The sequence below is a fragment of the Phycodurus eques genome, chromosome 5, assembly GCF_024500275.1.
Source record: "Phycodurus eques isolate BA_2022a chromosome 5, UOR_Pequ_1.1, whole genome shotgun sequence".
NCBI lineage: Eukaryota > Metazoa > Chordata > Actinopteri > Syngnathiformes > Syngnathidae > Phycodurus > Phycodurus eques.
The window spans coordinates 3,014,285-3,038,293 of NC_084529.1; the positions used below are offsets into that span (position 1 = coordinate 3,014,285).

The 24,009-nt window shown below is 40.5% G+C and overlaps 1 protein-coding gene across 1 annotated transcript in view; it reads left to right on the forward strand.

Annotated features, from left to right (window-relative positions):
* tmtc2b (transmembrane O-mannosyltransferase targeting cadherins 2b) overlaps positions 1-24,009 on the forward strand; it is a 93,342-nt gene that overhangs the window by 49,589 nt on the left and 19,744 nt on the right. Inside the window, exons 3-7 of the mRNA XM_061677188.1 lie at positions 16,051-16,897; positions 18,860-18,974; positions 20,194-20,279; positions 22,484-22,668; positions 23,895-23,973. Of these exons, the coding sequence (XP_061533172.1) occupies positions 16,051-16,897; positions 18,860-18,974; positions 20,194-20,279; positions 22,484-22,668; positions 23,895-23,973 (1,312 nt within the window). The remainder of the gene's footprint in view (positions 1-16,050; positions 16,898-18,859; positions 18,975-20,193; positions 20,280-22,483; positions 22,669-23,894; positions 23,974-24,009) is intronic.

The following is a 24,009-nucleotide window of genomic DNA, read 5'->3' on the forward strand; positions in this document are numbered from 1 at the left end:
ACTTCCACACTGGCTTCCCGGTAAATTGGTGGATCAGAGTCCAACATTTTGAGGAAAATATGCCTTTAAAGTGCAAAGACTGTTGGAGTTTGAAATGCTGTCATTAATTTTCACTGATCACACCCAAGCCTGATTACCCCCAGACCTGTTGAATCAACCTATCACATAAACAAAATCAAGACAGACAAAAGATCTAAAAAAAGCTGCAACAAAATTACACTAGCCAAAGAAATTCCAGAACAGTTGGAAAATAAAGTCATTGACATCTATCAGTCTGGAAAGAGTTACAAAAGCCATTTCTAAAGCTTTAGGATTCCAGCGAAACATAGGCAGAGCTGTTATCCTCACATGGAGAAAACGGAACAGTGGTAAACCTTCCCAGGAGTGGCCGGCCTACAAAGATTACCCCAAGAGAACAGGACTGACTCATCCAGGAGGCCACAAAGGAACTCAGGACAACTTCTAAAGAACTGCAGGCCTCCCTTGCCTCAGTTAAGGTCAGTGTTCATGACACAACAATAAGGACGAGACTGGGTAAAAATAGCATCCATGGCAGAGTTCCAAGGCGAAAACCACTGCGGACCAAAATGAACATAAAGGCTCATCTTACGTTTGCAAAGAAAAAAAAAAAAAAAAAATGTATGAATGATTCCCAAGACTTTGGGGAGAATATTATTTGGACTGACGAGATGAATGTTGAGCTTTTTAGAAGCTATGTGTCTCCATACATCTGGCGTAAATGTAGCACAGCATTTCAGAAAAAGAACATCATACCAACAGGCCAACAGGGTGGTGGTAGTGTGATGGTCTTGGTGGGTTGATTTTCTCCTTCAAGACCTGGACGACTTGCTGCGATTGATGGACCCATGAATTCTGCTCTTTTCAGCCATCAGTTTGTGACCTCAAGCTGACGTGAACATGGGTTCTGCAGAAGGTTTAACGATCCAAAACACACCAGCAAGTCGACTTCTGAATGGCTTAAAAAAAACAAAATGAAGGTTTTGGAGTAGCCTAGTCAAAGTTCAAACTTGAATACGATTGAAATGCAGTGGCATGACCTTAAAAAGGCTGTTCATGCTCGGAAACCCTCCATTTTTGCAGACTTCAAACAATTCTGCGAGGAAAAAGTGGGCCAAAATACGATATCTTCACATCGATGTGAAGTTGTTGCTGCTGAGGCTCGCCCAACCAGTTATTAGGTTTAGGGGGGTCATTACTTTTTCACGCCACTGTATTTGTTCATCTTGGATTCCCAAGTTTGACCCCTGATGAAAACTATACAGTATATACTGTAAAAAAACAAAAACAACAAAAAAAAAGGTAAAATCGTAGGTAAAATTACACAGGAATTAGACATGTTAATAAAGAGCATATTAAGGTCTATGCTCTTTACACATTTTGGAAACAGGAGAAGCAAATAGGAAACAAATATAAAGTTACATGTATACAAACTATGAAATCGCTACATAATGTTACAGTATACTGTTTTGGATGAGGTAATTGGAAATAAAGCCCACACAGGCATTATACAGTATTCTTACCTGAGGCTCCGCAGATGCTCTTTTGTGCTCTACTGGCTTCTACCAGTGTGATAGATTGGGCTCAGCAAGCGACCCCTGCCCTCAGCCACCTGCTTCCTCCATGGAGATCCACTCCACTGCTTCTGTTTGTGAGCGCAAGATGCCGTCCATAATGGAAACTCATAAATGGAAAAACAAAAGTGGCCGTCGCTTGTACTGAATGGATGTGGATGTGAGTCTCTTTCCAATGAGTTCATTCTGAATTATTTCCACTGGCAGTGTATAAAACGCCTCTTTGGACCTTTGGATGTCATAGCTCTGCAGCAAGTGGAACCTCTTCAGTGGAAAGTGACTTGAGCTTGCCAATGCACTCGACTTTGCCAGTTCAAAGAGAAGGTAAAAATAGAAAACAAAAGAGTGCAATATTCAAAAAAAAACAACACAAAGTTTGAAATACTTCACATTGTTGCAGCTGTCGTCTTTTTTTTTTTTTTTTTTGTCAGCCTGCCTTTGAATCAATAACATCAGGTTATGTAAGACCTCAGTCACAGAATGGAACATCTCACATCGCCAATGTCCAACAGCACAAATCCACTGCTTGTCTTGTTTTTCCATTAGACCTTTAATCTTCCACAGGGGATAATTGACTTCCATATAAACAGTGAAGCACTTAGTGAAATTATTTTTAGTATAATTGAGACACACATCAATGTTAAATGTATCTGAACTCTAATACGCAAAGTTTGCATCAAGGCAACAGGACTTCTTCTCGTTTGTTGAGGATGTTTCACCTTTATTCCAAAAAGCTTCTTCAGCTCTAAATTTTTTAGGTGGAGAATCTGCCTATTTTTTTGCCTTGGTGGGTGTGTCCCATGGGGGTGGTCCCCTATTGTTCGCGGTAAAATGTATTCAACAAACAACAACAAGTCCAGGTGCCTCAATTGCCCCATTGCGGACTACTTAATGACCTGGATGAACCTTTACAAACATCTTAACACGCGTCTTAACGTTTGTTTGTTGGCCCGCACTCCGCACGGTCAATTTGCAAAATTTGGATCGCTCTGCTTCGGTTGCCCCTATTTATTGTCTTGCTTTGTAAATCATCTAGTCTTGACAGCAATATACTTAAAACTACCAGTTTGTAAAAGTGTAAGGCTGCACGCACTGTGTTCTTTCTGGATACGTCTCAGCGATGTTTTGGTTCATTTGTTCATTTTGTTTTATGTGATTGACGAACATGGTCCTTTGGAAGACATTGGGTCCATTCAGCGATATGTTGAATTAAATTTGTAGGATAAATATACTTTTTGAGACTGATTTACAGCACTCTTGTGTCATTTTGACACGTTCATTGTTTAATTCTCTCCAGATGTCAGGGATCACAATAGAAACAAGCAAGCGCTCATGGTCTATAAATTTCCTTTAAGATATTTTGTGATTGACAAGTTGATTAAATTATGAGGATTCTGAGCAGAAAGTTGTCTCTTCTAAATCATGGGAAGTGAAATCAATAACGAGCTATCCTGATATTGTATTGACTGCATTACTGTATATCATCCAGTCCTGTTAAGACTTCAGCAGCTGAGCGGTCCAGCTACCTCGTTAAGTTGCTGCTGTGCTGCGGTGCTGGAGCAGCACAGCAGAAGTTCCCATTGTGAATGCTGCTGGAAAGGGCCTCTGCACTTCCCAGCAGTGGTCTTATCTGCATTGTTGACTCTCACAGCAGAGGGAAATAAAGGGAAGCAGTTACTTGACGTGCTCAAGAATTGACAAGGCTGCCGAGCCTGCTGCCTCCAATGAAATGTCTGCGATTCCATGGTACGAACATTGTTAAGGGTGCAAATCCATTTTGGTTGTTTTATGTTATTTTTATCAAATTGGGGTTGTTCTTTCTGTTGACTTACCCCAGGATTTAAACATTTGTATTGGACTTGTTTTTGCATGCTCCTGATTGCCAAAATTGTTACTTGTCATGCGTTTTTTTTTCCCCACTTTTGTTCACAATTCCACCTAGTGTAGAGGTGTATCCTCTATTAAGTGATATTGTATTTAATTTTAAGACACCTTTTTTTTATATATAGAAATGAGAAGAAATTGGAAAAAAAAGAAATTAAAAGAAATTAAATCCAAATACATTCACCATTAATTGGCAAATAATTGTTTAGAGCTATTGTTTAACTTAAAATTGTCCAAATCCTCTGAAATTCAGCTTCTCAACTGTAAATATGCTCTGATTTATGTAGTCCTCCATGAACGCAGACTGATTATCTTTCAAAATATCAAAATACTGTGTGACATTTTCAACTATATGCTTTTACTTTGGAAAACAATGATCAACATATTTCCCTATTTTTCAACCAGTAACTGAATCATAATCAAATTAAGGAGAAAATATTAGTAAATTGAATCTAGTACGAAATAATTATTTGAAAAATTAGTCATAATAATCTGTAATTGAAGCAGCCTCAGAACTGTATATCAAACCAGTACCCCTTCACATTAATCAGTAATCAAGAAGTAGCTCTGTTTCAAAAAGGTTGATCAGCACATCACTCCTTCTCGTGTGATATAGCTTAATTGTTGTTTATTTGTTTTTGTTTAACCTTTAAACAAAACCAAATATATAATTATAATCCGGTTAATAAACTGTAATTGCTAAAAACAAGAATTAATTAAGACAAAATCTATTTTTCCCCCGATTGTTGGATTAATCAATGGACAAATGGATAGCATAATCTAATCAATTGTAAAAATACTCGATAGACCTGCATATTACTTATTACCCAATATCAAAGAAAAAGACCATCTGAGTGGTCCACGTCTACAAAAAAAATGTTGTGTGCAGAAATAAATAATTTAATCCAATAGCTGGATGAATGCAGTACCAGAACATAGTGAACGCAATGTTCTTTTATTTTAAGGTGAAGCCATAATGGAGGTGTAATTGTCGCTATGGTTTGACTTCTTCCTCTTGTGTCCATATACGCAGCTTACATTATATCCAGTAACAACCAGCCAGTGCTTTGTGCATTACTGTCCCTTGGTGTTGTAAAATGCTAGGCCCTTTGCTGTGCAGGGTCTACCTAACAGAGGGCATCAAAGGAGGTGCTCCATGGTCTGGGGTTCTGCGCCACAGTCACATGTGGTTGGACCACTGATATAGCCCCAGAGTCGGTTCAGGGATTTCCATTTAGCCCAGTTGTTATCTCCTGGTGGGACGGTTTAGGCGGGGGGGGGGGGGGGGGGGCGGGGGGGATGGGTATGTTCGGGCTGTGTGCGTGGTTGGACAGCTTTTCCTTCCACATGTTAAGCCGGGCTTCAGAAGGTGTTGACTCTAGTGGAGCAGTGCTGGTCAGGAAACTTTGTGATTTTAGTCGACTGGGGGCAGGTACATGGCCATGTAAGGGGTGCCTCTCAACTGTGGCTTGCCTGCACCGTTCTACCCTGCTGGCCTCTGCTCTTCTGATGTCTGGAGGGGCAATACCTGCCAGGATGTATCGATTGTTAGCGTTCGTGTCATTTTGGCACTTAGGGATGCATCTGCATCTCTCTTTCAGAGCAGGGTCCAGTTTTTTGCATGGCTAGCTCTCTCCCACGCTGGGCAGGCATATTCTGCAGTAAAGATGCTACGCGGAAGGGTTGTGACACGTAGTGTCTTGAGACATGCACCTCATCTGGTGTTGGTGAGTTTGTGCAGGATGTTGTTGTGCGTACTCACTTTAGCCTTTGTCTTCATGATGTGGATTTTGAATTTGAGGCATCTATGAAGTGTGAATCCAAAGTAGACATGGTGCTCGGAGTGTGACAGTGGGTTTCCACACCAAGAGACTTTCAGTTGGCACTTAGCTTGTTCTTCAGGTGGAAAGCACATACTTGTGTTTCTGCTGGACTGGCACGTAGATGGTTCTCTAAGTAGTAGGTTGTTCATCCTGAGAGGAAGTCATTGAGCGTTTCTCTCATTATGACCTGCGCCTTCTTATGGATCTCTGAAGGTGAAGTCTACATCTGGTGGTTTATACACTGAGGTGATCATTGCTCTGCTGAACTCCACTGAAATAATTTCAATGTTGTTTGTCTCCGTTTTATCTGTAGCTTCTATGATTGTGTCAGTTTTGACGAAGATGGGACATTGACGATGTGGTCTTTCAATTGCCATAGCCATTCCGTGTATCGCAGGGCGATTGTTTTCACTGCAGCGATGCGTCTCTTGTAGGCATAGGACATCGCATTGCATGTCCTTGCATATCACAGCGAGTAAGGTTTGTTTCGCTGCTGACAGCCCTTCAATATTCGCAGACAAAACAGTCAGTGCCGTTCTTGCAGGAGACCGCAGTTTTTGACGACGACGTCTGCTTCGGTCCACGGGCATGGTGTTAGTTGCTTTGGGGAACATTGTTCGCTGAGATCCTTTGCGTATATGGTTTTGGTACAGTTAGTTTAAAGAGGGCCGCAACGAGAAGACTTCTGCCAAGACCGGATGATTTGACTGACAAATTCAATTCCAGAAGTGATCCAGTATGATTGAGTCACCATCCTGCATGTGAATGACCTTGTCCGCATTTTTACAATAACAGATAGTGCTCTTGTTGTACACATAACAACAGCTACACGCTAATGTATTGTTTGGATGGCCACAGGGCTCATCAGTGCAGATCTTACTTTGCAAATTCAAAAATTCAAATGGCGATATTTGGTGGCTCAGATCTAGGCTGTAGAACCATTAGAGCGTTTCCACCTTACTTCCTACCTTCAAATGACAGCAGGCCTCATATCCATAAACCTTTCCTCCCAACCACTTGTATAATAGAGCAGTGTAGTCTGTTTTATCGACATTTCCAATACAGAAATATTATAACCCTTGCATTAAATGCAAGCAATATAAGCTCTTTCTCACAGTCCTTTCTGCCATTTGTTCTTAGTTGCTCAGTTCCAATTTTGGTCAGCGAACATTAATTTGAATGTGTGGACACGATCGCTGGCCTTCACCCAGTGCTCATGTCTTTATTGTACACATTGGACTGATTATCACAGCGGTAAAACAAAACCACACAGGGCTCGTCTACACATAAGTAGTGGAAAGAATCCTCCTCCACAATAGGGAGTGAATTTTGAAGGGGAAGGAATTTTTTGTGTATTCGCTTGGCTGAAGGTGTGTGTGTGTGTGTGTGCGTGCGTGCGTTTGTGTGTGTCTGTGTGTGTGTGTGTGTGTCAACCTTTGATCTTGTGAAAATATGTTTTATGAAGCCCTGAGGTTGTCTTGTATGCAACTAACACCATGCCCAGAGACCGAAGCAGAGATCTGTGTCAAAAACCGCGATCTCCTGCAAGAATGGTACTGACTGTTTTGTCTGCGAACATCGAAGCGAATATCGAAGGGCTGTCAGCAGCGAAACAAGATTTACTCGCTGTGATATGCAAGGACATGCAATACGATGTCCTATGCCTACAAGTACCGTATTTTCGCGACCATAAGGCGCACTTAAAAGTCTTAGATTTTCTCCAAAATGGACGGGGCAGCTTATAATGTGGCGCGCCTTATGTGTGCACCGAGTTCCAACATCTATAAATGTTGTTGTGTGATGAGCGCTCCGCAAGATTGTTTTTTTTAAGCATTTCCTGCCGACACGCTGCTTACATAGAGGAAAAGTGGACATGCCTGAGGACAGGGGAAGGACACTAAAGCCACAACCCCAATAGGGATAACACGCTGGGGTGTTTTTTAATTGTTTTGAATTATTTATTTATTTATTTATTTGACCGCTTTACTGACTGGGAGCATTTCCGGGGTGTGCGTTGTGCAAAACAACATCGGTTTGGCTAAGGACCCCCGAGCAGCCGTGAGAGAATTCAAGGTCAACGAATCCGTGGTTCGCAAGAAGTCTGTTCGTTCCAGAATTGGCCGCTGTTGTTTTTATTTCGTTTTGACTTTTCTTTTTCAAATTCGGTTCGTTTTTAGAGCAGGTTTGTAGGTTTTTATTGAATTTTTAGTTTTTCAATTACACTCCATTTTAGTTTAGTTTTTATTCATTTCAGTTTTTATTTTTTTTTATATGGGGCATTTGTCAAAGGTGAGATTTAAAAAACAAACAAAAAACAAAAAAAACACTAAGTATTGTTTAATAAAAACAAAAAAAGTTTTTTAATGTACTAAGTTATTAACAGATGAACAACCATCCACAAATTGAATACTCTGTAAAAATCGAGTTATAATAACAATATTCAATATTTCAGTTTTTCATTTTTCAGCAAATGGCTGCAATATAACAAAGCGTGAACATTTTAAGGGGGTCTCAATACTTTCCGTAACCACTGTATATCGCAACAATTCAGCAGTATATTGCTATAAGTCTTTGCATATGTTTTCAGTCCATACCTTCAAACATATTTCATATATTTAGAAACAAAACACGGATATCTGCTTGGAGCCCCTTTAAGTACAATTCAACATCCACACAAACACCGCAGTCACTAAATGACAATAAAGCCACACAAAGCTTGATCAAATATTGTACAGCTGTCCTGCAAGCACTTCACAGCACAAGTAGTTCTTGATTAATAAAACATTGTATTGTTCTCCTGTAGCAAATTGCTATGTAAAGAATACACACAATATCTGGATTCTATTCCATGGCCAGACACAAAAGGGAGCCCCCCCTCACTAAAAAGGAGTAACACCAAGAGGAGACATAACAAATCATGGTGCCAGTACATCGGGGAGTTCTTCCAATCTGCAGATTGTGTGGTACTCTGTGGCCTAACCGGTGCAGAAGTTGCCAAGTCATGCCTCGGTGTGTTGCCAGGGTGGCATGGAAATGTGTCGGTTCTCAAAGAGCTCTCCTACCACAATTTGAAACATTTATCATCTCTTGTTTGATCTTCTAGACTGTTTTTGTGTCTTCAATGAGCTTTATGTTTGTTTGTTTTTGGCCACCATTGATTCACCATCTTAGACTGAGAACTACAAATTATTGTACTTCAATGGGCCATTGGCAAATTTTATGATCTTATAATGGTTTCATGATGAAGCTCCTGCGTGTTGCTGGTCATCTTAATCAACAGCAAATGTCATGGTTTTACTGAGATACAGTGGTTAACCATGACATGAAACAACAGAGTAATTTTATCTATGCAGAATGTGACATGCCCCTATAATCTGTCTGCCTGGCCTTGTCGGACTGCTTCGTGCATGTTCTGAAGGAGCTTAGATGCTCACTAAAACCTGCAATGTAACTGACCTCATCTCCCAAAAGCTTAGTAATGATGTGAAACCGTGCACGGAAAGAGCAAAATGTCGTTTGGAACGTGGCAACAAAGCCTTTTGGAAGCATAAATACAAACAGTGTACATTAATTATCCTCACAGGGCGCAGTGTCGATGCATTCTGTTTGCTTTTGGTTCTATAAAGTCCTCGATTTATCATGGAAGTCAGTCAGAGTGTAGTTATTAAGATAAAACACTTCTCAGAAACACTCCCTTACATCAGCATCCTATCGCAGCTGATTTGCAGCTGTTATGTCTTCATGGCTCTCACAGGACAAATAAATATGGGAACAGAGAGAACAGAAATCGTGAACAGTCTGCTTATTTTTGAAGACATTACTGCGGCTTTGAACTCAATAACAGCATATTAAAATGTTAAGAGTGCTAAGAGTAGCTATTGTTTTTTTTTTTTTGTAATGTCATTGTGTTCTTTTGTTCAATACTCTTGACTGCTTCGAAATCATGATGACAGTTTATATTAAGTGGCATTTTTGTGTACTGTAACTGTAATTTTGCAGGTATTTTTACATTAAATCACATGCCAGACTGCATTCAATTCATGACCTGTCGAATACGCATTGGTCTGTTTCTCAAAAAAAGATGCAATTTAACCAATGTTTAATTTTGTAGCGCAAGTTCAGCACATTCTTTCAGTGTGGTGCTTTGCTTTTTGTGTGGTCTTTTGTTGTGTGTGTTTGTGAGCAAGTTGGGGTCTCCCCAAATTGTATATAAACTGATTACATTTGACTGGAGCAACACTAAACACATTGGGTTTTTTTTGTGTGTTTTTTGTGTGTGTCTGAAATTCATTAGGGTGAGACGTATTTGAAAACAAGACACCACTCGTCCGTAATGCATACACACATGGAGGAACAATGAAATGCACGGCATTGGACATTGTAGGCCCACAATGCAAAGCAACGCCATATACAGTGTGTGTGTTTGTCTGAAGAACAAACGCAATAACCATCTTTTTTTTTTTTTTTTTTAAAGATTCAGGATTTGAGTTTGCGGCACGGTAGACGACTGGTTAGCACATCTGCCTCACAGTTCTGAGGACCCGTGTTCAAAACCGGCTTTGCCTGTGTGGAGTTTGGATGTTCTCCCCGTGCCTGTGTGGGTTTCCTCTCACGTCCCAAAAGCACACTTACTTGAAGACTCTCTATTGCCCATAAGTGTGAATGCGAGCGTGAATGGTTGTGTGTTCATATGTGCCCTGCTACTGGCTGGCGATCAGTTCAGTGTACCCCGCCTCTCGCCCAAAGATAGCTGGGATAGGCTCCAGCACACCCGCGACCCTCGTGAAGATAAGCGGGTCGGAAAAAAGGATGGATGGATGATTTCTGTTTGTCGTAAGAAAATAGTTTTTCTCAAACGGTTGAGCCTTGATAAGACAATTGTGTTGCTTTGTTATGAGCGTTGTGGGTCCGTTTTATATCTTCCTGATTTGTTTTACAGTGGGCACTTCGAAATGCACTCTTCCGCCTTACTATTGAACTCAAATGAAACAGTACCTACCCAATCGTACGGCAAGTCGTGGCTCTTCGTTGGCCTGTACGGTGTGCGCACTTTAATTATTAGCTTTGGCGTTCCGTTGCAGCCAGTTCCATTGTAGAGTGTCAGTTTGAATTTCAAAACAACATTTCAAAATTGATGCGGTGAAGTCCCAGGTTTTCATAGGGTTACCCTGATTAAATTTGATGGGAAAATAAATGTTCTGTGATTGTAGCCTAAGGAGAATAAAACCCTTATGGACTTCTTAACCAGGGCTATCTTGAGAATGAGACATGTTTGTAATGTGATTGGTCAATCATAGAGAAGAATGTTTGAAGAGGTTGAGTTGAAGTTAGGCCAAGAAAGGCAAGTGGGAATCTTCAGGGAATCTTTCATAAGAACTGGATCCTGTGCTGCTTCAATCATTATGGTTAATAAAAATCTGTGCCGCAGTATGAGCTGACATGTTTTTACAAGATCCTAAACAGTAATTTTATGTCTTGAGTCCATTATGCTTCCCAAACTATTTGATTTCATTGAATGGATTCAGTAGGTCTCTGATACTTAAATGTTACAATAATATTGTCATATTAAATACAAAAATGTTCAACCTATTTGTACCAATTTTGCAGTGTCACCATAAGCGTTGTCTACATCGTGCATTTTTACCTTTTAGATATGATAAATATAATGAATGCTTAAGCAATCAAAAATTCCATTTTGCTATCTGAGACCGAGATCTTTCTTGAGTCTTTTGAGTTCAGTCGATCGGCCTCCCAAACCGCTGATTTGTGGGATTCCTGATGGGTTAACACAGGTTAAAAGCTTTGATCAAAAACAATGTCAGCCAGGTCCTCTGTGTTGTTTGACCCTGTCATCACTCCCACCATGTGGTCCAAAAGTCATGCTCTTGATTTTGAGTAAACTAAGCTTGAAGGACTTTATAAGGTTGTCTATCCCACTGCGACTCCAGCCGCTTTGCAGTTTATCTTAACTACATAACAAAGTGCGACAATTGGTGATTTATTATTCCTAATGTTTCAGTCAGATAAATTGGACTCTGAATTTGAATGAGAAGCGGGGGGGGGGAATCTTTGTTGTTTTTAACTGTGTCTTTGTGAAAAGATCTTTCTGTGTCCAGAGAAATGTAACATGTAACGTAAGGTCATTCTGAACTTCTGTCTCAAATTCATCTTTGGATCTGAAACCCAAATGTCTTCAGTATACAACAAAAGCAAAGGAATTGACCTTGCCGTTCCAATACGTTTGGAGGGGACTGTAACTGTTCTGTGAGGATTCAAAAGGTCACATTAATATGTTAAGGTATGGTCCTGGGGATCCACAAGATGTGCATCACAGTCCCCTCCTCTGCCAGTTTCCCGAGCTGTGCACTGTTACTCCCTCTCCAAGGCGTTATCATCTTTTAGTACATCATGTAGGGCGGATGTCAGCAGCAAGGTACGTAATAACGTAAAACGGAAGAGATGCATCGTTTAGAGCTTCCGGGGAAACGTAGCTTCTGTGAATGCTACCGCTTTGTGATCGCACGTGTACCTTCACTACTGAAAAGCTATTTGTTGAGAACAGTGACAACTGAGAAGTGTAGTTCAATCAGTAACGTGCTACTTGTAAAGGTGCTCCTGCTCAACACTTTTGTAAAGGCATTCATTTTTTATACAGTACTTGTTCTGGATCCCATTAAAATTCAGGATTATCTCACATTGTGGTCTGTGAGCGTGCATGTTACACTTAAGCTTTGACTGTAAAAGCAGCCAGCAGTTTACTTAGATCCAGTTCTCAGGTATCACCTTTTATAAACCTAAGCCAGATGGTGCTAATTCGCAACACAGTCCGGATGTGAAACCTTTGGGCTCTTCTTATCTTGTCTTGACTTCAAGCGATCATGATTTTACACCTAAATGACTTTACTGTCTGATGTTACAAGCTACGATAGATAAGAGGAAAAGAACATTGATAGATAGATTGACCGAGGCTTTGTGGTTCTCGGACCACAAGCTGAATGGTTACCTGATCCAGCAGTAAAGGAGCAATGACACGTGGGGTGCGGAGTCATCCATCAAATACTTGGAAAGATTTAGTCAGTTGAGTGGTCTTGGGGAATTGTGAGTCGAGTGTCAGCAACACCCTGAGCTCATTTTCCCTTCGGCTACAAGTCTATTATTGGGAGAAAGGAGCACGATGGAAGAGACTGTGAAGACAATTGATCTCAGTGATGATGAAGAGGATCGGGACAGGTCAGACATCACTTGTCGCCTCGCTGTGCTCCGTCTGAGGTGGAAGCCAGTCCGAGGGGCTGGTTTCTGCCGGTTGTCTGTCGTGTGGTGGATTGGTTTGCGGGCCTAGGGAATACGTCACTCTAATGAATTAGATTGTGTGCACTTTGAGAAAAGGACTTTGAGATTGATTTTGTTACTCAGACATTTCAATGTAATGGGTGTGTGTATTGAAAAATGTCGGGCTTCTGTAATTAGGCCATTTTGCACTTCATCTCCACAGGTGGGTAGAGTAGCCAAGTTTTGTATTCAAGTAAGAGGACTGTTAGTTTGGAATAATATGACTCAAGTAAAAGTAAAAAGTAGTCCTCCAAATAATGACTTGAGTAAAAGTGAGAAAGCACTCCGTGGAAAGATCTACTCAAGTACTGAGTAACTAGTGAGTAACTTGTGAATTATTTTTTTTATATATTATATATATATTTCTTAAATAGTATGAACGTCAAATAAAATACAAATAACTCAATAAAATATGAATGTGCAAATTCTGATGCTGCTGAACAATATTACTTAATCTAAAACATAATAAATAAAATCTTTATCAAATCAAATCTAAGGCAAATTCAGCCAAGAAATATATCTTATACTATGTTGTTTCTACTTGTTAAACAGCACAATACTTTAGGCTCACCAGGCATATTGCAAAAACAGGAACAAGGTTGCAGTGGATATTAAAAGTCTACACACCCCTTTTCAAATGCCAGATTTTTGTGTTGTAAAATAATTTTGACCAAGATGAATCATTTTCAACCTTTTTTAACGATACGTAAATAAATCAGTTGAGTTGTACAAATTCCAGGTCACCTTAACGGCGGAAAAAGTACCCAGGTTTGGGAAGTGACATAACTACACTAAATCTGTTGTCTTTCGTAGTCGGTAATGTAAACAGGAGGAGCCCGCGGCTGTCACGACTCAAACTTTGATTGACCTGCGAAGCCAAAAAGAAGACTTTGTGTGCGGACATGCGACTTTCTTGTGTCGTTTGAATGGTGAACTTGAGTCAATCGTCACTGTGGTAATCACCGTGGATCGGCGCAAACGGCGCCCGACGCAGGAGTCAAAAACAAAAGTCTAAAAATAGCACATCATTATTGATAAATGAAAGTAGCGAGCGACATGTAGGTTATTATAACGGAGTAAAAGTACTGTTTTCCAGTAAAAGTAAAAAGTATGCTTCATCAAAACTACTATGACAAGTACAATTTACTTTTCTTGAGTAAATGGAGCACTAACGTTAGTACCCATCTCTGTTCATCTCTTAAGTATCTTTTATTCACACACTTTACAATGGCTAAATTGTTTCAGTTCTCAACTGATTCTGAATAATGCAGACCTCACGGGGGTGTAATATAATAGATTACCAACCAAAAACACATGACAGAAATGCCTTTGGTAGCAAGAAAAATAGAGCGAAAGACAATGTTCTCAATTGAATTTAATCTCTGATGATTTTCCCGTAGCGATACTAGGAAGGATGTTTATTCAGGAGCCGATAATATTTCCTTAGAAACTTGGAGCAGTTGACAAAGTAATAGGTTTGCAAATGTGGGGTGCAATTAAATGACGTTCTATGTTGTCAATACTTTCTAAATGTTTAATATTACTGCTTGTTTTGCAAATTATACTTGATACGCAATGCAAAGCAACGTAAATAAAAGCCACACATTTATTGGACGGGACTTTGTATTTGGAGTTTGGAGTATTTTTTCACTTCAAGCATATTTTACAAATACACAAGCCTGTTTTATATTCATTTTCATTAAGAACAGTACTATTATGTCCTGGTTAAAAAGATATATATATATATATTTTTTTTTTTTTTTGTTAATCCTCTGGTCACAATAGATATGAATGTGGTGACTTGAAAACTTTCCACCTCCAGCCACTGTATGCAAGTTTTACATCATATAAGGACGTAAAAACCTTTTGCCTGGGCCACAGAAGTGTCATGAGCGCCTCAAAAAGAGCCTTGTAAATCTCTCTGCATCCCCCTGAAGCAATGATTGGGGTTTAATAACAGCCAGCAAGTCTCTCCAGCAAAGTCTGCTCAGAGTTTAACCCCCGGGCCCCACCGACCACTTCAATGCACTTCCGATAGTTTTTCGGGGCTCCTTCTTGAGTACAAAAGTGGTCATAGTCGCTCTTTTTCATCCTTTTTTTCTCCATCCAACTATGAGGAAATTAAGCCAATGCTCATGGCGTTGTACTATAAATATACTATAGAGAAAAAGTGTGTTTCTATTTTGGACTCCCATGCGGTTTTTTTGACAGTGACTCAAATTACAGAGAAATTGATTTTATGGCCTTCAATATTGAAATTTGTTGCCATATCAGGATCTTGTTTTATTAAAGTACATTTTCGTGTACCTTTAATAAAGTTTTACAAATATTGACTGGATGGACAATGGACTGGATCTACTGTATTTGATATAACCGCAAGTTGAAGAACCAGCAGAGGTATTTTGTTTGTTCAATAAATGTCTTCGTATTTCTTTTTTTTTTTTTACCTGAGACGTCTCAAACCGTATGAAAGCACAACAGTTCAACAGTAGCCTAGATATTCCTACATTTTCCTCCCGTGTTCCTAGATTAATTTCCTGTGGGCTTCATTTGGTTTCCGCCTCTTTCCATTGGCAGTGATGATCAGCAGATAGCAGAGATTCATCCATTAGATATGTGCTTTTGTTTTCTGACGTATTATGTGATCTTGGATATTAGATGAAAGCAATATCTCCCAAAGCTGAGATTTCTTTAAGGTTTACGAAGCATGTTTATATCCTACAGGAGACTGGACTCGCACATCAAGTTCAAGGGTAATCTGAGACTGTACATGCATCTGTGCTGCATTTAGTATGGCTTTAAAATGAAGAAAGTTACACAAAAGATCAAAGTATGCAATTTCCTAGTCTGCTGTCTTTCCAGCTGTTTTCTGTATTCCTCAAAAAGTCTCACATCTTGAAATTCCAAATGGCTGGGTTCTATTTCAAATAATTTTGAATCGGCAAAAATATACAAGGTCATGTACTGAAAATGACCAGAATTAATTGAGCGCAAGTGTTGCGTGGTTTATTTAACCAGGTCGTCGTCACCTTTATGTTTTTTCTTTTAAGAACAAGGGGTAAGGAAATGATGGATCACAACTGGTTTTGTTCAAGAACCAGCAAAATTAAAACCTTTTCAATAAGTTCATGTCCTCGAACTCACTTGCCCAAATTACACATCTTCACGTGTTGTAATCATGTTGAGTTCATTGTTCAAGTGATGAAAGGTCAGACATCCCTTTTTTTTTTTTTTTTTTTTTTTTTTTTTTTTTTTTTTTTATAAATCTGCCAAACCACAGTCTTCAAAGTGAATAGAGAGTCCAAAAGCAAAGAAAGAAAGAATATAATAAGCAGGAAACCACATATTGTGTTACATTTGCAGCATATTATGTCCTACGGCTGCTTTGGTTTGTATTTGAGCTTTTGTCATTTCTCTTTCAGAGAAATAACGTCCAGCTGCTGCTGAATGTATTTCTGCTGGCAGCGTGGGGCGCGACCCTGTTGGCCGGCCGCTTATACTGGATGGGTAACAAGCCCCCGAGCTTCTCGAACTCTGACAACCCAGCAGCAGACTCCCCCTCCCTCCTCACCAGGACACTGACCTTTTTCTACCTGCCTGCCATCAACTTTTGGCTTCTCCTCTGCCCCAACACACTCAGCTTTGATTGGTCAATGGACACCCTACCTTTGATCAGGAGCCTTGCTGATTGGAGGAACGCTCATACACTCGTCTTCTATTTGGGATTGCTGCTGCTGCTTTGGTTCAGTGTGTGGAAGCAGCCAAGAGCTCAGGGCAAGGACAGTAATGGTAAAGCTCATGTGTTTACGAACGGAAGGAATGTGAACAGCAATGGGCACAGTTACCAGAATAATGCACATGAACATGTGAACAACTCTTGCAAGAAGACTTACATTAATAGTATACAGAATGGTACCAAAAGGCTCCATGAGAGCGGGACATCGCTGCCCGCCACGGAAAATGTTGTGGTGTTCTCCCTTGGGCTTTTGGCTATCCCTTTCCTCCCTGCCACAAACCTCTTTTTCTACGTGGGCTTTGTCATCGCAGAAAGAGTACTCTACATCCCCAGCATGGGATTTTGCCTGCTGGTAGCTGTGGGGTTGAGGTCTCTGTATGTCCGACTGAGAAAGAGGTCCTCAAGGACCTTGTTGGTTTACTGCAGCGCAGCTGTGATTTTGCTTTTTGGTGTTAAGACTGTTTTGAGGAACCGGGACTGGCAGAATGAAGAGATGCTCTACAAGTCAGGGATTTCTGTCAATCCTGCTAAAGGTAAGTTGCTTTAAAGAATGGGCTCATGCCAAATTGAATGCACATAAAGGATGCAGCTTCTCAAATCCAAACATCTTTCATGTATGCCAGAAAAACAAGCAATTGCATGTAAGCATCTTTAACACCTTAATTAAGGTTGGATCTTTAAATATCAGGTTAACAAGTCCAGGCTTTGATTTGAAATTAAATTATTCTCTATTATGTACAGTACAGTACATACACTTAAATTGGAACTCAATGCGGCAGGAGTTGACACAGCAGTCAAACAGCTTTAAATTCATAGGAGAAGATCAAGGCAGGAGCTGATACTACACATCTTATAGGCAATACTCAAAGTGCATGGAAGGAAAACATACAGTAGCTGTTTAAAATGCGCAACATCTAGAAATTGCCTGGCCGGTTTGACTTTTTTCTACTTTTATCTCCTTCACCGCACAGCTTAATATCAGTCAGCCACGAGCAACCGTGCAACCATGCAAGCCCCTTGTTTATGTGAGAAGTTGGTAAAGACCTGAAAGGACATTGTCCCGTGGCACATTTTTTTTAGCCCATTATGAAATTAGTGTATTATATCCAGCAGTGGGACAATTGTAATTGAATGGAGAGATCAAACAGTCAATACTCGAAGAATGTGTGCATGTAAACATACTGATTAAGATTCCTCTGTTTTTTTTTTTTTCTTTTCTTTTCTTTAATGACATGCACAGTGTCTCTTTGTCTGCTGTTCCTGCTCTAAATAATTCGAAGTAAAGCTGCTTCAAAATGTCTTTTCTTCATCAGTAAGCCTCAACACAGAATATGGAAGTTGTTATAATTTGAACTCAGTGCCCTGGCAGAACTTTGAGACTGGTGGAAATTCCTCATCTTCTCAAGGTCTACCTCATTCCTCATAACTCGCGTTCAAAGAAATACAGTTTCGTGTTCTTTTTGTACTCGGCATTCACAAAATGCCCTCTCTCCCTTGGAAGGGCATCGCTGCTATGGCACTAGTTTGTAATTGGTGTCGTCAACGGGAATTCAGCAGGAATATGCAACACCCCTTATATTGAAGGCCAGCAGGCACAGATTTCTGTCCACATCATTGCTCTCATGGCCACTTAAAAGGGGAGCAGGGCTGCGACTCATGAGGCAACAGCAGGATACATTGTGTTTGCTAATTTCCCTTTCACATATTGCATGAGGCATGATAGGCTGTTGGTTTTGGCCACCCATCAACCGAACAAAGCAGAAGGAGCGTTCATGTTAATCCTAGCTAGGGATGCAACCTCAAAGAAAATCTTTCGATTGTCTGAATTGAGAAATTGTAAATGACACATATAGAGCTTCATCTTTGTCTGAACAAGCATGTAACTAGAGGCGCAACGAGTCAGTCAAGCTTGCAAGTGCTTCTACTAATCATTCCACAGGGATATTGGAAGTTAGTCATTTATCACCTTGCACAAAGGTCCTGGTTGTGGCGGGGGTTTTTTTTTTTTTATAAAATAACCTGCCAATCGTATTATTAATTATTGTTTAAACTAATCACCACAGCACAGTTTATGTGGCCCATCTTAAAGTGTTCCACATGATCTTTCCTGCTCATATTTGACCTGTATCAAACCTCTCAAATACTTATAAGAGTTTATGCCACTCCTACATTCACTGCTAATGCGTTTAGTCGTTAAAAGGCTCAGCAGTGGTCTCCTTTTCAAGCACACTCTCTCGGTAATGAGTGGTGGTTTCTGGCACAAAACTCTCCCAGTGTGTCATCCCTCATCCCTGTAGAGCAGCTGCAGCGGAACAACATCCTTTTAGCCGCCTAAAAACACTCGAACCCACAGCTTCGAGTGGCTGTGGATAACAAAAGGAACAATATTTACTTTGTCTCTCCTGCAGCATCCATTCATAAAGAGATTTGAAAGTTGTCAATCGTGAATGTCGCTACACACGTCCCTATTAACATTCTCCTTTGGGATCTGTCAGCGTGGGGCAACCTGGGAAACGTCCTGAAGAGCCAGGGAAAGATGGAGGAGGCAGAGCAGGCGTACAGAAATGCTCTCTATTATCGCAGTAACATGGCTGACATGCTGTATAACCTGTGAGTGTGCATTTTTGTTTTGTTTTGTGTGTTCGTGTTTTCCTTCACTATTTTCTTTCTCGCGAAATGAAAACACTGTCTTTATCATATATTATGCAATATTTATGTTCATGGTTGATTATGTCTTATAGTAGGTTCTCACAATAATTGATTTGGAAATGATAAACTGCATTCATTAGTGTAATCATTTTCAAACAATGAGCGTCACCGCTGCAATGACACCCCCCCCCCCCCCTTCCCCCCCCAAACATTGCACATCTTTGTCTCTCCAAACATGGTGGACTTGCTGCATGATGTGCTGAAAAAAGATGGATTCCTACCAAATACACTAAACTATATAGTACATTTCAGGGAATTCCTTGGTGTAGGAAATACTAGTTCAATTCTCTTGCGAAAATCTCTCCACCAATTTACCGTGTGTTAGCTCGATCAAATGGAGAAGCTCTTGATCTTTTCCCATTAGAGGTGTCCTCCTAACTCAGTATATTCCCAGTGGCACAATTTATCTGACAGTTACGCAGTAAGTGGTGTGCTCGAAGCCTGAGGGAATTACAGAACATCCACAGCCAATAATGACAAAACAGTTACTGTAGAGTTATGTGTTTTTTCCGAGATATACAGATGAAGAATCTCTCCTGAAATGTTTATTGCAGCAGTAATGTAACTAATTCCCCTTGCCCAGCAGTTCAAATGATAGTCTGTCAATTCATAACATTTCTCATTATTCTCCATGAACAAGAAAATAGCCTGCTAAAGAAAAACAAAAACCGACAAACAGAATTTAAGCTTTTGTTAGAGGAATGGATTTTCTCCTTCAGTACAGCTCCCCCAGCTCTAGAATAAAAAATTGTAACACCTATCCTACGTGAACCAGGAAGTGCAGGAACTGCAAAAATACAGATTAGGGATGAGAATCTGAATTTGATCAATAGCCACGCTGTAGCTGTGGTGGAAGTAAGTGAGTCAAAAGGGATTGCAGTTTGCAGTCTAAAAAAGAACAACATGACATCAGCTATAGTAAGACAAGCGACAGTTGCTATGCAATCAAAAACACCACTGACGACCCACACATTCTGTTTTTGTCTTTCACTGCTTGTATTCTTATTCTGTTATAACAGGTTTTTGTTCCCCTTTAAAAAAATCTGCGCTTTATTTTTTTAAATGTTTTATTATTATTATTATTATTTTTTGCAATGAAGTGTTTGTTTTGACGTTGCAGTGGTTTGCTGCTTCAGGAGAGCAACAAGTTCTCAGAGGCACTTCACTACTATAAGCTGGCAATTGGGAGCCGGCCAACTCTGGCCTGTAAGTACAGCTTCTCCCGGTATTGACAATCTCCAGCTCTTGTGGTTGTGGCTGCAGTGTGTCCAGGCAACAGTGAACACAGGCTGTGGTTATGTGAGGCCAGAGGCATAGGAGGGTAAGGGCAGCAGGCCTACAGCTGGTGTTTTCAATTGAACAAGCAAACACATGATGTCATCGATGATTAATTCTTCAAGGAAGTGCTTTGGTGTGCTTGACTTGTTTTGGATTTGTTTTCTCCACAATTTGACTGGTTTTCATGAAATTTGATTTCCCAAAAGGTGTTCAGCAAGCTCCCTTTGTGATGATTACGAATGACTCCCAGTTTTACCAGAATAAATTAGCTCCCCATTGTTCAAGCCATCGGTCAATGACGGATAAACAGAAAGCCTGTTCTTTCCGTCCTGATGTAATTAAAGATCTAATCAGAATCCCAATTGGACGAGAACATTTCAATTCGGTATGCAATTATCTCATCCGTTAGCTGATAACAGACATAATTAATTAGCCTGAGGCGCAGACATAGTGAAGGTAAGAGGAGAATGTTTTTGTCTTTTCTAGCTAATTCCATTATTCACTGCCAAATAAGAATGGAGGTTGTGCAAAAATGTTTCTATTTTTAACTCATTTGCTGATAAAGCACCGTTAATTTCTGTCACAAGGCTGCCTCACTTACTGATACAACAATCAACATGTAAATGTTAAAATTTCCAGGCAGAATATCAATAAAAATGGGTGTTTGATCATTCATGCATCTGTTACGTTGTAACAATTCCAGGTTGACGTGCCAAATCCAATTATTGTATCCCAAATGCCTGAGCAGCAAGACTTAATAGGATTTTCTTCCAGTCGACATACTTATTACACTTGAACTGCATATTGATTACTGTTACATTACATACAGACAGTGCCGTGAAAAGTACATACACATACATACATACATATATACATCATCAAAGTACCTCTCAAAGATGATTTGCTCAAGGAAGTAGGAAGCAAACTCATCCATCCATTTTCTACCGCTTATCCGAGGTTGGGTCGCGGGGGCAGTAGCTTTAGCAGGGACGCCCAGACTTCCCTCTCCCCAGCCACTTCATCCAGCTCTTCTTCTTTACCACAACGGCTCGATACAAAGTCCGCATCACTGCAGACGCTGCACCGATCCACCTGTCGAGCTCCCGTTCCATTCTTCCGTCACTCGTGAACAAGACCCCAAGATACTTGAACTCCTCCACTTGGGGCAGGATCTCATCCCCGACCTGGAGAGGGCACGACCACCCTTTCCCGACTGAGGACCATGGTCTCAGATCTGGAGGTGCTGATTCTCATCCCAGCCGCTTCACACTCTGCTGCGAACCGCTCCAGTGAGACTTGGAGATCACGGCTTGATGAAGCCAACAGAACCACATCATCTGCAAAAAGCAGAGATGCAATACTGAGGCCACCAAACTCTACGCCTCGGCTGCGCCTTGAAATTCTGTCCATAAAGGTTATGAACAGAATCGGTGACAAAGGGCAGCCTTGGCGGAGTCCAACCCTCACCGGAAACGAGTCCGACTTACTGCTGGATATGTGGACCTAACTCTAGGAAGTATACTGTATTTGTAAATTATATGCCAGGTTCATTATCCCTTATTAAAATCACTTTTACACATACAGCGGCTGAAATATTTAACTCTTTTCACCATTTCTCTCACTGAATATACTTCCAAAGGTGCAGCAAGCCATCCCTTTGTTAGTGCAAATGAATATCATCTTTTTTCCCTGTCTTTTCACATTTTCACACACAACTTAATTTCTGAGCGCATTAGTTCAACTTTCTTTGTATGTATGGATTGCTCTGGTTGTTCACTACCTCTGGTGAAATTTTCAGGTCAATAGCACCTTTGGAAGTATATTTAGTGCGAAAAATGGTGACGTGTTAAATACTTATTTCAGCCGCTGAATGGATTTGACTGCAATGACTGATGGAGAATCTAAACTATCGTAAAGGTCCTAAGAGAGTCTTTTGCTTTCGGAATTTGTTAATGTATATTTTAATACTGTTTTATCTCAACAATGCTGAAACGTAGGGGGAGTTTGTTGGGAAGTAGATGTAGGAGTAAGAAAATAGCACTAAGTAGCTCCACTTCAAACTTATTTACACCATTCAGTTTAGATCATACTGTATACATTTTGTGCTGTCTTTTGTCTTTTTCCCCAAATAGCGGCCTACTTGAACACAGGCATCATCCTGATGAATCAGGGTCGCCTGGAGGAGTCCAAGCGTACCTTTCTAACTTGTGCCGACATCCCGGACGAGAACCTGAAGGACCCCCATGCCCACAAGAGCTCGGTCACCAGCTGCCTGTACAATTTGGGGAAGCAGCTCCATGAGCAGGGGCAACAAGAGGTGAAGTTTTTATACTGCTTTGCGCAGTTACACTGACAACCATATCATTACGTACACGTGCGCCATGAGCCAATACACAGCTGCATTAAACAAAGTAATAATGCTCAGTTCTGAATGGTACTGCCGGTACGAGAGGTATTCATTCATTTAACAATGTTGTATTATTCTGGTTGTAGTTTATTGCAGTGTCCTCCAAATGTATAGATTTGCTCCTAGGCCAATCACCCTCTCTTTAAGACACAAATGTTTTCATACAGTAATTCTGCTGAAAGATAAAGTGGTACTAATATTAACAATGCTTCCAAGCAACTCTCAAGACCTTTCTTTATATTGGTCTTTATAACTTAATAACATATGTGCCTGGCAGGTAAAATACTCACAATGTATTCCAATAATAAGAAGCATTTTTGTGTATTGGATTGATTCAGTGGTGTCTTTCTGTTCAGTGCAAACTCTAAGTGTACACCAACTGTGTTGTCCCCCAGCTCATGAATAGCATTTCACTCTGATAATGGAGCCAACCCGCATCAACATGCATTGTATATAAACCATTCAGTTTGCTAAAACAATTAGGCACAAAACATACGCCAATACATTTGTGTAATTCTTTTGCAGGGGAAGCAAAAGGAAGACTTTGCCTTAACATGCAAATGGAGAAATCAAATATAGGCAGTAGCTAAAGTAACCCTTGGGGAAATGTGTCCTGTACATATTTTCTATAATTCCTTCTGTTGAAGGGTACATTTTGAGCAGATAAGCCTGAGGCTGTTTTGAAACACTTCATTTGTTTTCAAACCACTAAAGACTCATGTGGCAGTGGTTCCAATTCTGCTTATTACCACTTGACATAAGCACTGGTGCTGCTGGTTGAATTGGGAATAAAGCAGGAGTCTCTGCAGATTCCGTTTCACTCTAGAGGCTGAAATCTGACCTCTTGACCACACCATTAGCTTCAGCAGTACACTGGTTCCAGATCCTTTGACCATTTAATTTGCAGGCAACTCTGAGGTGAATCGTTGCTCCCATTCACAGGATGTGAAACCACACTCTGGTCGTCTTAATAGCTGTGACGCTGTGAACAGACCCTTCCTTCCTCCTCAGCTCTGTATCAACCAGCTTCCAAGCATCCCCCCAATTCCACGCTTTGTATTGACTGCAGGCGACCCAAGCTCCAGTCCAAGGCAAACATCCCACACCTTCTTTTCTTCTGTGTGTGTCATTCACAGGAGGCCCTCTCCATCTTTAAACAAGCAATACAGAAGATGCCAAGGCAATTTGCACCGCAGAGCCTCTACAACATGATGGGTAAGAACTGCTTTTTATTTCAGCGCTGAAAGAATT